The sequence below is a fragment of the Lycium ferocissimum genome, chromosome 1, assembly GCF_029784015.1.
Source record: "Lycium ferocissimum isolate CSIRO_LF1 chromosome 1, AGI_CSIRO_Lferr_CH_V1, whole genome shotgun sequence".
NCBI lineage: Eukaryota > Viridiplantae > Streptophyta > Magnoliopsida > Solanales > Solanaceae > Lycium > Lycium ferocissimum.
In genome coordinates, this window is record NC_081342.1 from 68,131,084 (window position 1) to 68,147,548 (window position 16,465).

At 35.3% G+C, this 16,465-nt stretch overlaps 1 protein-coding gene and 1 long non-coding RNA gene across 3 annotated transcripts; both read right to left on the reverse strand.

Moving 5' to 3' along the window:
• Nucleotides 1-1,478: 1,478 nt before the first annotated feature.
• On the reverse strand, nucleotides 1,479-15,988 carry LOC132058393 (uncharacterized). 2 transcript variants are annotated; one of them, XM_059450915.1, is made up of 13 exons: nucleotides 15,839-15,988; nucleotides 15,656-15,717; nucleotides 7,365-7,433; nucleotides 6,474-6,549; nucleotides 6,278-6,348; nucleotides 5,644-5,745; nucleotides 4,292-4,381; nucleotides 3,929-4,003; nucleotides 3,643-3,675; nucleotides 3,376-3,453; nucleotides 2,742-2,777; nucleotides 2,094-2,209; nucleotides 1,479-1,805 (listed from the first exon to the last, which is right to left on the reverse strand). In XM_059450915.1, exons 1-13 carry the CDS (start codon nucleotides 15,891-15,893, stop codon nucleotides 1,784-1,786), a joined length of 885 nt encoding a protein of 294 aa, XP_059306898.1. In that variant the 5' UTR covers nucleotides 15,894-15,988; the 3' UTR covers nucleotides 1,479-1,783. The 2 variants fall into 2 exon arrangements, with proteins under 2 accessions (XP_059306898.1, XP_059306894.1); XM_059450911.1 differs by having other exon boundaries at nucleotides 2,742-2,783.
• On the reverse strand, nucleotides 14,245-15,649 carry LOC132058411 (uncharacterized). Its single transcript, XR_009415299.1, has 2 exons — nucleotides 14,509-15,649; nucleotides 14,245-14,421 (listed from the first exon to the last, which is right to left on the reverse strand). It is a non-coding gene; the product is annotated as an uncharacterized LOC132058411 (long non-coding RNA).
• Nucleotides 15,989-16,465: the final 477 nt, after the last annotated feature.

A 16,465-nucleotide genomic window follows, 5' to 3' on the forward strand; every position in this document is an offset into this window, starting at 1 on the left:
AAAGAAAACTTCTAAAATTTCACTTGCGAAATTTGAAATTACAAGACAGTGGTCATTTTTCAATTACAGGAGCTGAGTAGTGACCAGTGAATGCTATTACATCTTGGAATGTCATTAGTGAAATTCTAAACTCCAAAATATTGACTATTTTTCAAAAACAAGATCGAAAAAGTAGCTAATTGATGTTATTTCTACAACCAAATTGATAGACTTGTCGAGTACCCGTTCTTATTTGTTCAACTAGAGAACGATCAGTGTAATTGTGGGAGAAGGTGAATAAGTTGGAGTCGTTTGAACCTTTGTCCTATTTTATGTTGGTCTTTAAAGTTTACCCTCATAACACATAACTTTTTCGCGGGACATAAGTTTTTATTTTCGCATCATAATATCACACAAGTTATGCTCCACATGGCTAAAGAACTTGTGTTCTCACTCGGTATAAGTTCAATTGCTAAAGGACAAAAATTAAAGCCAATTCGTGCAACTTTCTTCTATAAGTTGCTGTTTGGTCAAAGCCCAAAGTAAAATGAAATGTAAGAATCAGTGTCATTGGGCTTTGAATGGGTAGTTCAAGAACAAAATTATTATTTTCAGACTGGAAAAGTGAGCAATTTGATTACTTATTCGATTTTGTCTAAACCCGTTTTCAACACACTCATATCCAATCCGACCCGCTCATTTATCTAAACCAGACGCTATTGTTACAACATCATAAACTTTTCGAGCTCGTTACATAGAGCTAAAACGAATTTATAAGACGCTTGTTAAGGAAATTATGTTATAAAGTTATTCAATGTTTCGCTTTATTCGCTTCTCCAAATAGGTGAGAAGAATAAGTAAGAATAGAAGTTTCTTTTAATGTAAGAGAGCATTTTGGTTACTTGGATACAAGGACAGGAGAGAAAAAATAATTCTTCATAAACAACTACAGTATGCTTTTCTTGCTTCAAGTTACCTCAAGCATCGTTTGAAGCAATACCTTAATTAGTTGATACATCAATCATGTCTTTGCTTTAAATGTCGGGATCCATTCTATTTGCTTTGGCAATATTTTCTTTAGATTCTACTTTAGGAACTCCCCCAAACTGTATACTCTCTTCGCCGTGGCATTATTTTGTCAAACGATGAGTTTATGAAAAGAACGAAAGACTTCTAGAACTTGTGAAATAAAATATACCAGAAATATTTTTGTAAAGATATAAATCATTTCATTGCGGGTGAATAAAAAGTTTAAAGTTAAAAAATAAATGATGTTAAACAAATTGAGACGACGGGAGTTCTTTTTCAATCAAACAATTTATTTTCAAACATATCAGTTGATGAATCCATAAAAGTAGGACAGAAGGAAATACACTTCAACGACACCAAGGAGAAGCAACAAACATCATAAATATCAAAGACAGATGCTTTCTTGAATATCAAACAAAAATAAAAATCCTTTTAAGGTACAAAAATAGCTAAAGAATGTATAATTCCACTGCGAAGAGACAATAGTCAGATCTCCAGACATTTAAATAGTGAAATATGAACAATGTAACATTGTAATATTCTACCACTCAGTGGCATGTTCTTATTTCAGCATGTACAAATCTTTGCGATTAGCTAACAATCTTTACATACATGGTTTTAAAAAAAAAGCTTAGTATTATATAACCCAGAAAAGCAAATCCAAGAAGCTGCCATTCATTACAAAAATCACACCCACCCCACTTCCCAACTGGTTGGTGACACCAGAAAAAATAAGATAAAACAACAAAAATAGAATTTCTCATATTTCCCTGAATCAGCACTTGGTAGAGGCCGTCCTGTTAAATTAATGAACGAAAAGATGATTAAAAGGAGAGAAGGTTACTCCAGGGTAAAGGATATATTAGCACATTCTAGACCTATATAGTTGACCCCCCCCCCCCACCACCACCACCCCCAGATAAATTTTGAGAAGAACAAAGTGAGGAGCAAAAAGATGATAAAAATAGCAGGCATCGTTAACTCAAAATTGTCATAGAGATCATAATAAAAGGAAAAGAGAGGATGTTGGTGGATGGGGCATTAAAACTTAGGAAGAAAGAATTCTGAGACTGAAGAAACAATACCTTAGTAGGGGTCTAGGTGCCTCTCTCAACTTATCAATACCATTTTGAGTAATGCCATCTGTAATAAACCTGTTGCTGTTTATTTGCGGTAAGGTGTCCGCAAGTTCTTTAAGGCCCTGTAACAAAATTACGTGAAGTCAAATGCAAGTGACGTTACAAAGGATACTACTGTTCACTGCTCCAAATTTGCAGAACTTGTTATTTCTATTCAGAAAAATGATGCACATATTAGAGTGTGCTTCTGTAACAAAACAATCTGTTGTTGTAGAGAATGTAATAGCCTTATGCTGAAGAGGCTATTCCAATTAAAGGTATGGTGCTGGTTTCACACATATCCGAGATATTAAAAAGGGCACCAGCATCCAGTAGTAGTCCATGCACTGGAACAAATAGGGAATGGATCTTTCATAAATTGTTAAGATAAGTTATGATAAATTTCAAACAAAAGTTTTTTTTTGGGATTTCCACTGGAAGAAACGTCCTTGATGGATTCATTTCTCTGAATAAAAGACAAAATGACAAATACCATTTAACGTTCATCAAAACTGAATATGAACGCAAGCTCACAGCAACTGCATGAAAAAGCCAAATACCAAGAAAAGATACTACGAAAAATACATCCAGTAATATTCAAGTTAAAGGAAGTACCATCAGACTAGGTGTAGAGTTGCCCACAACTTTAAGCTGTTCCTGCAGCAGGAAGTTCTGATTAAAAAAGATATTGACAGACAGCATCAACAATCAAAATGTCATAACCTAAAAAAGGAGAAGGAAAATAGGTTCATAGAGTATGAAATACCTAGGAATTGAAATACCTAGAAACTTTTTACAGTTGCCAACTCCCTCACTCCAGGACCGCAATCAGAAACATAAAGGCAAATTGTTATCCAATTCTGTTGTCTTTGGATCATACTATAAATTTCCTAAGAGGTTCTCTTCATGCTTCTAATACAAAAACTTCAACAAAATCCTATGATTGATGGAGAATAATCAAGTAGAGGTCCGGACATTCATTGAGTAATATTTGAGTTAAGTTGAAAAAGTGTGTGAAGTTGTGTTTGGACATGTATTTTCACTTGAAAAAATGTTAAAAGCTTTGTGAGGGAGGTTTTTTAAGAATAAGGATACTTAATTCTAATCTGGTTCACTAGACTTATCCACACTCCCCGAGCCTTCTGATGCAGGGAAAGAATTAGAAGCAAAAGTCAATATGTGCAAGCGTAAAGCTGAGGGAAATATCATTTTAATGGAAGAAGTTACTCGCACAAACAATTATACAAACCTGCAGTGTCTCAGGCATCTTCACCCTTTTTCCATTGACAATACTGCACAGGTACATAACTCCAGCATTTGCAAGGTCCTGTTATCAACGATAAGTGCAATACTTAGTACTGAATATCTATGATGACACCTTGGAAAATAGGCATTTGCTACTAACTCCTGAAACCGCACATCAAGCCTTGTTTCTGTTCCTTTTTTTTTCGGGGGGCTATTTATAATAAACAGAATTTGTAGCCTAGTAGCTGAAATGGCATTTTTTCCGCCTTACCTGCTTGCCTTCCAAGGAAAGTAACTTGCCATCCTACAATTCCAAATACAGTATAAAAGGATCAGCGGACATAACAGTACATAACAGATTATTATGTAATATATATAGACAGGCAGAGTGCCCAGATGACAGATAAAACCACAGTTACTTTTCCACTGCCTTTCCTCCACTAAGAAAAGCTTGTAGCCTTGTACTCCACATAATTTTAGATATAACACAAAGAAAAGCCTTGCAATCTTTTTTTTAAAAATACGAAGAAAAGCCTTATGCCTGAAAAAGAACTCACCAGACCAGAAACCATCCTATTTAATTCATCCAAATCAAAACCAATCTGGGACAGATCACCACGCACATCATTAACCTGTTCCAGAACAAGGAAAACCCGATTATAACTACTCCATACTTATCTTATCTTTTCTTTCTCCCTTTTTTAGTGGTACCACTCCATATAATTTTGTTCTGTGATTTTAACATTGACAAGGCAAAATAGCAATATGATTCTCTTATGGTCGTCAATACTGGAAGGCAGGAATCTGACATTTCCACTACAGGAGAAACACAAAAAGAAAATAATGGAGTGCCATGAAATCAGATGACAAGTCTCATCCACAACCCAGGACAACAAAGGAGGTGGAGTAAATTTACACACCTCGCCCCTTATTAGTTTTGACATCTCCATTTGCTCATCCAATTTCCCATCCACGTTCTCAATTCGCTGTGTTAAGTGCCTCTTTGTAGCCTGATCAAAGGACAAAACAGAACCTAAGAAAGGATGGTATCAACAAGACATTTTACATAATTACAAACCCACACATCTATAACATTTAGAAAAAATGCTGAATGCTGACAAAATGCATGTCAAAGCGCAATTGGGAAGAAGTTATGTAGTGATAAAATTTTCTGATATACATTTTATCAAAGAAGTAATGAATCTCTATATGTTCCTCAGAATGGAGGAAAGTAACAGGACCCTTGATAACCAACAGATACTAGCATGAGGCTTCCCTCAAATTTAGCCCCTATTTCTCGGAAATAAAACAAGTCAAGAATAAAAGAGATGCATCATCTCCACATTCAAACAGATGTCACCCTTGAAGTGAAGTACAGACGCCTATGTATAGCTTAGTTGGAATATTCCTCAGACAGTGACCACACTAATATTTCATAGCCCGCTACATAGCCTGAGCTCACAGTTTCTGGCGGACAGCTGCTATGTGTACTCTCAACAAATTCCAACTAGCTGACAGAATTTTTAAGTAAGAAATTTGTCCAGCAAGTCTGTCCATACCAAGCTAATTTGTCCACAATTTATATTATCAATTGAAGCTCAACCTTGGCAGCTAAACTAAATCACTCCCTGGTGATTCAAAATCATGCAGAGAAAAGTGGGCCCTACGCAGCAGGAACATGTGGCACATATTGCCGTGATGCACAGAACCGGCAACTAACCAAGAATGCATGTGCAAGCCAAGATAGGATCGTCCAATAATCTCCAACATAACTCTTGGTGTACTCTACGGTCTGATTTAAGTGCCAATGACTGACTGGGTGAGCTTCAGTAATTAGACCCGAAATTGGGATATTAGACCCGAAATTGGGAGGTCCATCAATCCAGGTAGTAGGACACATCAATCCAAGTAGTTTCTAAGTTCTATGTCTCGGCTCCGGGCCCACTCCTGCTCCCTCTTCCTCCTCCCGAAGTTAATTAACAATGGCAAAAGCCTTAGAGAATAAGGCCAGATATGATAAGGTAAATTTAGAAAAATACAAACCAAAAAAACAGGTTTCTGGCCAATATCAAGAGTCCTGGGCAAGTAAGTGTTCTTGTTCTCATAATGCAGTAACAGCACACTATTGGACATCAACTTTTTACAGAAGAACTATAATCACCGTAAGTAAGAATGGAAAAAGAGCAAACTTATAACTTGAATGCATGGCAAGCCTACCATGTGCCAAACATTGCAGGGAAATAACTAAAGAAGAAAGCAGGTGTATACTCACAGCAAGAGCCTCGGAGACATTGTCCAGATGCTTTGTCAGATTTGAGACAGCAGTTGCCATATTCTTTTTTGTTACATACATAAGGTCAGAGAATGACAAACCCTGCAGTATTACAAGAGAACGAGGTGAAGATAATGGAATGAAATTAGACACCGTGAGAGAAGGCAGGTATTGCATAAAATATTAAAAAGTTAGACATGGAGTCTTTCGCTTTCCTTTCTATCTTTATTCGCTTACTTCTATTCTGGAATGATTCTTGTCTAAGATAAACCTGACTCCAGTTGATTGAATACATACAGAAACAAGCATATCACTCCCTCAGCTCCAACTTAATTGAAGCATTATCAAGATCAAATCCAATTTTCTTGAACCCTTTCAGCTCTTGAGAAAAAAAAAATTGTTGAACCCTGGGCCTTGATGAACTCATCCCAAAAGAATCAAAAGCAATACCCAGAAATTGATGTTTTACATTTTTTCTGAATCTTTACTCTGTATCTTTCACTTATGAAGTCTAAACATATCTTGTGTTTCAATGTAACAAATTTTTAAAACCTCCTTTTAGTACTCATCAGGCTAGTGGCAATCTCCTTTGAGATGGAATATCAATAAATAAGGAATCTGAGGATTATTTCACCTTCCACCACATGTATCCATAACCTAAGGCACCCGCTGCAGCAGCTGGCATTACCAGAGATGTCCAATTACCTGCCAGGGAAAATGGGATTAAGATTAAGGAACACCATCTAATAAAAAACAACTTCTGCCAAGTCTAAGGCAAGATAGAGAAAATCTAGCAGAGAAGACATCACTGAGAGAATGGAAGAAGATACCACTGGAACTTCCATTTAGAACAGTAATTGATCGTGCCGAAGCCAACTGTCGAACCTCCATTGCTAACCTACGAACCTACAAGAAAAATGAAGGAATTAAATTAAGTCCTATTGTAACATGTAATAACTCACATGCTCATATATAGTTTGTCTATAGGAGTAGGGGTGATAACCTTTTTATTTTTGACAAGTGCAATAGGGAGAATTTTTTAATCTATTTTGGTAAAGAAGATTCACCGTGGATTTCAAATCTCGTCCATACACGACAGAAAAATCCCACGGGAGAGGTGGCTAGGGCCTAGGAGAATGGCGTCGGGATAATCATCATCCTACCACTCACCACTATCTTATAGTCTCTCGACCAATAAACCATGGATCTCAAACGATGGTATATCTTTTCAGAAGATTTTACATTTTTATGGTAAATCTATCTGTACTTTTATCCAACACCATAACAAATTACGAAACTATATCTCCTGCCTAAGCAAAGATATCTAGACAAAGCGGGAACCATCCCCCACCCATAGAGAGAGGAAAAGACCCAAAAGTAGACAACAGATCTAATTGGCCCCTCCCCAAAGAAGATAAACAAAGGCAATTCACGAATCAATTACACGTCACTTTAAACAATGAAGGCAAAAGCGCAGACTATAACCAAATTATCGGTAATTTTGATGTCGTAGAAACTGCATCGTGAAGTGCTCATGTCATTCTACTGAAAGTAAATTGAAATATAGAAATGAGATTGTATGCTCTGATGGTTAATTTTAATTGATAGAAAAAACAGATCACAGCTCGATTGATCATCCAAAAAGCATATTAATATTTAATACAATAATCTCAACGACAAGACTAAGCCTTCATAAAGTAAGCTAGTTATTATTTGGGTACCTGTGCAGCAATGACATCCGATTCTCCACCATCTGATTCCCCTGATTTTTCATAATTTTTTACCAGATTCTGCCAGAAACGTCGGGAAAGAAACGTTTAAGCTCAACACATGTGAATAAAAATTAAGAAACGGTTTATAAATTGACAACTAGATCCAGCCTTTTTACAATTTATAACAACACTCCTTATACCTTTATTATAGTAGCACCATAATGTGCAAAACAACCTTTCAAACTTTATTTAATTGTTGCAGTTTTTTTTCATAAAGTAGCTCATAGTTAGTAGTTGACTATGGCACCGCTAACTTTCACAAGCATACTATAACTTCCCGTGATAGCTTCATCTAGTTTTGTTTTTACTCTTATTCAAACCATCTATTTCGAGAGGGGAATTAATGGAATACAAATAAAGCCACAATGTGATTGAAGCATTTGCTATTTTGCTGTCTCTTTTCTTACAATCACGCGTCGGATACTTTTCTTTTGAGCCAAGGGTCTATCGGAAACAACCTCTCTACCTCACAAAGGAAGGGGTAAGGTCAGCAACTCTGCGAACATCCTACCCTCCGCAGACCCCACGTGTGGGATCACACTGGGTAGTTGTTGTTTATGTGATTGAAGCTTTTTACCCCTTTGCATTAGTGATTCCAACGAAAAGCCAAGTTGATCACTGATACTATTGTTCATAAAGTAGCTCATAAGCACTAGCTGACTATGGCACCTGTAACTTTTACACGCATACTAAATAACTTGTGGTAGTTCCATCTATTTCAAGATTGGAATTAATGGAATATAAATTAAGCCATTGTGCGACTAAATCATTATACCTTTTGGCAGTTGCAATTTTTATTACCCGCTTCAAGCTCATTGACTCTCCTTATTTAGTAATGTTATCTAGTATTCACATAGTACCTTATTCTTCTTTTACTACTACCTGTTACTTCATTTGCTTTGATTACACATACAAAATCAACATTTTGGACATAGGATCTGGTCAAAGTTTTCTCAAAATATGCATTCATTTTTTTTTATCTTGCAAGAATTAGATAAGAATTCAGGTGAGAAAATAGTGATATTCTAATGAACAAAGAAGTCCTTATTTATAGTGTAAAGTAATTTTTTCAGTCAAATACATTGAATTACATGAATTAATGTCACTACTAGTATGACTGAAATAAATAAGGTTGTTGATTACAGAACACACTACTTTGTTGACATTTGACTGAGTTGTGCCAGTCAAAGACATTAAATACGTCTAAGACTATTGTCATAAAGTTAGTCAAAATTCTCCCTTAAGGGCGATTTTATATCCCAAATTTACTGAAGTTCTGCCTTAAGGCAGAGTTTGCCTTATCAAACTCTGTCTGATAAGGGAGAGTTTGCAGTCAAACTCTGTCTGATAAGGGAGAGTTTGCAGTCAAACTCTGCCTGATCCAAAATGGCACGTTTTTGAAGCTTAAAGACAAAAATGGCATGTCCTTTTTTTTTTATACCATAATGGGCATTTCGTTGGATATCCAACGAAATGGTAAAAAAATTAACTTTTCCGTCAGTTAAAAAAAAAAAAACTGTTGCATTTCGCTAGACCTGTAGCGAAATGCAAATTAAATTTTTGTTTCACATTTCGCCACAATTCTAGCGAAATGGAACAGATTTTTTTATTTTTTTATTTTTACTGATTTCGTTACAACACTAGCGAAAAACATACAACTTTCGAAAACAGCCTCTCTATCTTCCGAGATGGGGATAAGGTCTGCATGCACTTTACCCTCCCCAGACCCCACACCGTGAAATTTCACTGGGTATGTTGTTGTTGTTGTTGCTGCTGGCTGTGTAGCGAAAAACTTATTTGTTTTAATTATTATTTTTTTACCGTTTTCTCAACCTCTCCACTTTTACCCTAAATTTCATTTTAACTCATCACTGCGCCGCACCTGTTCCTCCATTCTCCATTCTTTCTCTTCTTCTACGAATCCATCACAAGGATACCTCAACTTTTGCTCCATAATATTCTTCAAACTGTTTTGAGGTAATTTATTTATTTTATAACTTTTTACACATAATTTTTTTATTTAGTCATTATAAATTAGTTCATATTTAATTTTTTGATTTATTTATATCTTGTACTTAGTGTAGTAGATTATAATAAAGAAAACAAAAGTGACAAGTTTAATTAATCAATAGTTGCTAATTTCAAATGTTGCTTCAGTTAAAAAAAAACTTTAAAAAATATTAATAAAGTTCATTGGTCAACGAACTGCAATTAAAATACTAAAAAGATAGTTGAAGCTACTAATTAAAGAGGTATAAATTCCTATTATAAAATGTTCTTTTAGTTAGTCATTTTCATAGAACATCAGTTTTTTAAAAAAAAAAAAAAAAAAAAAAAGATCAAGAAATTGTGAGGAAAGTAAGATCGTTAAATATAACATAAGTTATTTGTATCATTTGTTGGGTCATTTTCTATGTTCAAATTGTGACTAGTCATTGGAGATTATTTTATCTTGATAAGCATGAAGAATTTTACTTTTCAAAAATTAAAAGAATAAGATCAAGAAATTGTGAGAAACTTGGACTTGTGGTTTGTTGTAGATAATCATCTTGTACTAATTTGACTAATCCCCTCTCCAGTCATATGGTTTGTTTTAAATAGAAAAGCAGTAGTTACATATAAGATGAATACTATCATGGCAATTAATTATAATGAGCTTAACCAAAAGTTTAATTACATTTCGTTGACCACATAGCGAACTGCAATTAATTTTTGACAGTTGTACTCTCATTACATTTTTTTCTTTTCTCATGTGATTATATATCTTATAGTTTGACCTTTGTTGACTTTCCTATTGAATATATAGTAAATAATTGTGTAATTTGCTTGGTTGTCAATTATTCTAACAGCAGTGGCTTCACGATGCAATGTTGTAGGTATGGATCGCCCCAAAGTTACTGTACATCCCGGTCCAGAAAACTATGATGTGTTAATACTCCAGCAACAGCATTGATCCCAGGTTGTGTGGGATGAGAAATTGACTGGACAGGACACGTGTTTAACTATACGTCGTGCGAATCATGAATTCTAGAATCACGTGAGGCAACACCCTTTACATAACCGCATCCTTAATTAGTTTGAGAGGTGTGGATTTACGGGAGTTTTAGAGGTAAGTGATGTGCAATATGATGAAGAAATCATCACTGCACTTATTGAGAGATGGCATCCAGAGACGCATACATTTCATATGTGGACTGGTGAATGTACCATCACATTGCAGGATGTCGAGGTCTAATATGGCATTCCCGTGGATGGCCAACCATTGGTGCAGAGTGATGTTAGAAAAATAACTAAATTAAGGTGGCAGCAATTGATGTACGAGCTTACTGGTTGGTTACCCTAAGCAGAAGCAATTAAAGGTAGTAGCTTATTGAAAATAACAAAATTATCTAACCATTTGGAAACCTTGATTGCCTTGAATAATATCATTGATGAACACACCAATGAGATTGTGGTGCAACAGAGGGTCAGGTTGTACCTGCTTTGGCTGATTGGTGGCACGATATTCCCTGATAATACTAGTTCATCGCTTAGTTAGACTTTTTGCATGACAAAAGAGACCTTGATGCAATGGGCGGGAAAGCTTAGGCAGCAGCGGCATTATCATACTTGTACAATTCTCTATGTCGTGCTTCGATGTGTAATAGCCATGATGTTTGTGGATTTACTGGTTTGTTACAGGTACGTGAATTTCAATATTATATTGCTCTATTTTCATTATCCGTCTTATTTAATTGAAAAAATATTTATATATTTAAATTTACTTATACAGGTTTGGGCTTGGGAGCGAATTCTCCCGATGCAGCCATTACTTCGTCCTCTAAGAATAAACGAACGAGATATGGTATTTGCAAAGAAGTGGACTCGTCGTGGAGTTTATGAAAGCGAGGCACGAGCTGTGCTAGTATTTTGTAGGGATGTTTTAGACAACCTAACTGATGATCAAGTATTTTTCTTTTTAAAAATTTTTGAAGATGTAATTTTATAGGAAATGTGAAAAATATAACAACAATAGAGTTTTTGTAGATTTTGTTCAGTTTTTGCTAACTCGTACTGTGATAATGGATTGATTTTGTTTTAATTTGTTGTACTATAACACTACCTAGTATAGCTAATTTGCTACAACTTGCTACTGGTTGTGATATTTTTATGAGATTTTCTTCTTTTAGCACAATTAGTATTTTGCCTAGGTTTGTTTTAATGGCTAGAAGGTTACTAAACCATATTATTTTGTTTTTATTTCCATCAAAATCCATTATGGAATTTTCAAGTTAGCTTGTTCTTGTTATGCTTTGGAACTGAATAAAAAGAAGTGCTCCTAGCAAGGATTTGGTCATGGTACTCTTTCTACTATTGAATATTTTTGCTTCTTCGTTTGCATGGTTTGGAAATGATGAAGTTTTGTGTATTCAGAAGGAAGGAAATTGCTTTAATGTTCTAATCTTTACTTAACTACCCCTATTTTGTGAAAATGCATAATGGATGTTTGTTGTAATGGGAAAATGTATAATTTGTATTATAAATTATAAATGACTGTATAATATTTTTGCTATCATAGTTTGTGCGGGAGCCTTATACAGAGGCCATCAATAATGGACTTCTGGAGTGGTGCCGACGTGGTCACGATATTTGGAGGGCGCAGGTGCCACTCATTTGTGGAATCTACCGAGAGTGGCACATGTCAGGTCGGGTCCTCAGACAATTTGGTATGGAGCAGCCTGTTCCGGGACCATTCCCCCCACATAAACCATTTCATTTTGAACTGGAAAAGATGAGGAGAGAATGGAACTACCGTCTGGATGAAGCTCATAATATTGAGATCGATTTAAGAAGTTGTGGCCTACATCATCCAAAACGCTGTGCAATAGGCATGCCGCTCACATCGCCCCAAGAATGTGTTTGCGATGGTTGCGTTTGGAGGGACACAGAATGGGGTTATATGTTACCCCTGATTGGAACTCGGACTGCGAAATGTCTGATGAAGATAATTTTCCATAAGCATTTTTTGTTGCTATGTCGGCTAGTTAAGTGTTGCATTTGTACCTTTTTCATTTTTCAATGTTATTTCAATTTGAATTTCAAGTACATAAATCCGACTGCATTAAAAATATAAATGATATCTTGTTAATCTAAGTATTCTAATCTTCATCAGTGTCAAAAACGACGCTAATGCTATCGTATTCATCTTCATCTTCATCTTCCTCTCCATCTCGTCCATCTTCATTGTCGGGTGAGCGAATTCCCCCCTCCCATCCGAGAGCGTTGTAGTCCAAGCCCCACAGTTCACAACGTTCTCTCATTCCATTGCTATCAAATAAAATTTCCTTCGTCGGGCTTTTGCAGCACCACGATATCCCCCAATTGACACTTCCTGGTAAATATTTTTCTTGGCCATTCCACTCCGGCATGTTAGGATAGATTGGCTAGGAGTTATCACGATGTAGTTTCTCATTTTCCAACACTTACCGACATTCTTCCTCGGTCCCTCCAAAATTAAGGTCTTCAAGAGCATGATGGAGGGCTAAAGTTTTTTTCAACTCCAATATTTCTTTGTGTAATGCCAAAATAACCCGATGCTTCGTCCTTTAGATAATTCGTTTGGTAGGTGGCTGATAATGCTTGGACCACCGGAAGACCGTGCCAACGACATTAACACCTCATAGTCGCACCACTTGGAATATAACTCCACCCACTGGAGCTTTTCCCCCATACGCCTACGCCAGGAGGCTTGTAGTCATGAAACCCGCCTTCAATGATATGTCCAGCGTCTCCTAGTGGTTGGATGATATTTATCGGTTCGTTTTTCAGGGGGTGAAGGACACCATAATATTTTTGTGAATGCGGCTAGTATAACAACCAAACATAATTTTTTTCCTAGATATGGTGTAATTAAATTTATTTTTCCGACCCTCCCATCGGGGCTTGAACTCCCCTCTCCTTTATTTTTTTTTTTTTTTTTTTTAAAACCATCCGCTGAAAAAAGGTTTTTCAGACATTAATGAAGTTAGTTAGTTTGATATATAGATAATCGAATACGATGAATATTGGTTGAAAGTTTCTATTTTTTGGTTGAAGTAGTCCGATTATTTATAGATGGATGAATGCAATTCTAAGAAAATATTAATTCTTTCAAAAAAGAATTGGATATCTCTATTTTTGCATATGCAACGAAATGTAAAATCAAAAATTTAAGTAATCCAAGTCCTATTTCTAGCTTTTCGTCATGGACTTGTCAAATCAAAAATATACTTCCATATTTTGCAAACTGTAACACTCAAAAATTGGCTTGGAAACGGATTCCTTTTTTTTTTTTTTTTACAGGGACAAGTCAAATCCAATTTTTTTTTAAGAATCTTTTCAGAAGCTTTCTTGTACTTATCTTTTCCAAGCTTTTACATTTCGCTGCATCATTTGTGAAATGCAAAACTTAAAAAATTGGATTTGACTTGTCCCTATAAAAAAAAATTAAAAAAAAGGAATCCGTTTCCAAGCCAATCTTTGAGTGTTACAGTTTGCAAAATATGGAAGTATATTTTTTATTCGACAAGTCCAAAAGGCACCCTTAAAGAGGGTAGTTGAGTACTTACTGCTCGTCCTTAAAGATGCTATTTAAAGTGCCATCTTTATTGAATGAACTTGTAAGTACTCAACTACCCTCTTAGGGTGCCTTGTGGTACTATAAATAGCATCATCTCCCTGATTATATACATATCCATATTAACATAAAAAACAAAGGTTACAGTATAATTTCTTTTTCAGGTTCAAAATGAATAATGCAAGTTCAAGCGGAAGCAATGAAACTATGGAAACTCTCATGCACAAATGGCAATTGATAAAATCTGAATGGGAAACTATGAGACCAAAATTTTTGTCTGATGGTTATTTCCAAAAAAGTCTAAATAGAGAACGTATGAAATATGGCACTAATACTGCATTTGACAAGATGACGAGGCAGTTTGATTCGTCCAGTCATTCTTCTATGGTTGATAAGGCCAAGCTCAAAAGGCTGTTGCAAAAAATTCTTAATTTAATGGATAAAATTAATATAAAACGAAAGGAGTTGGGAGATGAATTCAATGTACGAAATGCGGACCTTAAGGGTGTATTCCCTGAGAATCCTACTATCATATCTGACGACTCCTCTTCTGATGAATCCTCATCACTTTCATCTTATCTCAGACAAATTGATGAGTTTCATGAGAGTGGTTAGTTTTTTAAAAAAAATCTTTTTTGTTGTTTTAGGTACTTTTGGCTTTATAGCCATATGCTGTATTGATTTTAGTTTCTCTAAAATGATTAGTGTTTTATGATCAATCCACAAGTTTCTCTAATATGATTAGTGTATTTCTAAGTTCTGCATTTAAGTCAAAAGTTTGCAGGGAAACTCTCCCTTCAGGCAGAGTTTTGCGTACAACCTCTGCCTTCAGTTTCAAACTCTGAAAGTCTACCTTGAGTAGATTTTGCAATGAAACTCTACCGGATCAGGTAGAGTTTGACTGCAAAACTTATCAAACTCTGCCTGATAAGGGAGAGTTTGCAGTCAAACTCTGCCTTAAGGTAGAACTTCAGTAAATTTGGGATATAAAATTCGCCTTTAAGGGAGAACTTTGACTAACTTTATGACACTGGTCTTAAAAATATTTAATGTCTTTGACTGGCACAACTCAGTCAAATGTCAACAAAGTAGTGTGTCTGTAATCAACAACCTTATTTATTTCAGTCATATTAGTAGTGACATTAATTCATCTGAAAAAATTACTTTACACTATAAATAATGACTTCTTTGTTCATTAGACTATCACTATTTTCTCACCTGAAATTCTTATTTAATTCTTGCAAGATAAAAATAAAAAAATAAAAAAAATGAATGCATATTTTGAGAAAACCTTGACCAGATTCTATGTCCAAAATGATGATTTTGTCTCGGTAAATTTTAGTACTTAACTTTTTTTTGTCATTATTTTTCTTTCTACCCTGCTTTGATTACACTTCTTTTGAGCCGAGGGTATACCAAAAACAGCCTATCTGCCCCACAGAGGTAGGGATAAGGTCTGCGTACGTCCTATCCTCCCCAGACCCTACTTGTGGGATTACACTTTGTATGTTATTGTTGTTGTTGGTTCAAGCTCATTGAAAAATTTGTATAACAGATAAATAACAAACATAGATACACAAATCAACCGTCTGTATAGAATAATCAAAAGAACACAAAGCTAAAGAAAACTAGATTGAAGAAATACCTGAAGCTCGCCTATCACATCAGATAATTTACCATTTTTGAACAGCAAAGTACCAGTATACCCTACATATACACACAATATACATATATTATCAGATAAAACCACAAAACTCACCAAAATCAACCAAAAAAAAATCTGAAAAAATAATAATTATAACACACTAGTCGATGAATTAGTGTATACCTGCTCCAACAATAAATACGATCTTAGTTAAGCCTACTCCAGCGTGCATAGCCATGGCCAAAAATTAACAAACCCTAGTTCTTCTTTTTCTGGTTTTCCGGCGAGTGTTATCGGAGTTGAATGTTAAACAAAGAGTTTGAGAATTGGAAGGTTGTCAATATTTATACTGGTGCTGTAAACGACGTAGTTTAATCGTTATGACGTTATTACCCTTTTAAGATCTGTATGTCTTCCACTTGTCGTGCAAATTCAACCACGTCAACCGCAGGGCACGTTAGGAGTTTTCACTTGTTGCCTTTTCGTCTGCTTTTATTAGGGATCGTTTGGTAGTTGGTTAGAGTGAGTAATACAATTATGAATTAAGAATTATACATGTGTCTTAGTTTGATAGGTTACGGAGGTTAAAGAATAAAAATAGACTTTTGAATTTTGTGATCTTAAATATGTGTTATCTTTTAAATTTTGTGGTCTTAAACTTGTCGTGTGGAATGTTAAAATTGGAAAACTAACTAAGTAGGCGTTTGGGCATAGAAATCAAAAACTTTTTCACTTTTTTTGAAATTTTGGAGTTGGAGTTGTGTTTGGCCATAGTTTTTGCAAATAGTTTTTTTTTTTTTTGTTGAAATG

Excerpts from the sequence above, each read along its gene's own strand:
- LOC132058393 (XM_059450911.1), bottom strand. The coding sequence starts at position 15,893 with ATGGCTATGCACGCTGGAGTAGGCTTAACTAAGATCGTATTTATTGTT. Across the intron at positions 6,550-7,364 it reads CGGATGTCATTGCTGCACAG|GTTCGTAGGTTAGCAATGGA; the intron begins GTACCCAAATAA and ends TTTTTCTTGTAG. Across the intron at positions 2,784-3,375 it reads AGATGCCTGAGACACTGCAG|GAACAGCTTAAAGTTGTGGG; the intron begins GTTTGTATAATT and ends TTCCTGCTGCAG.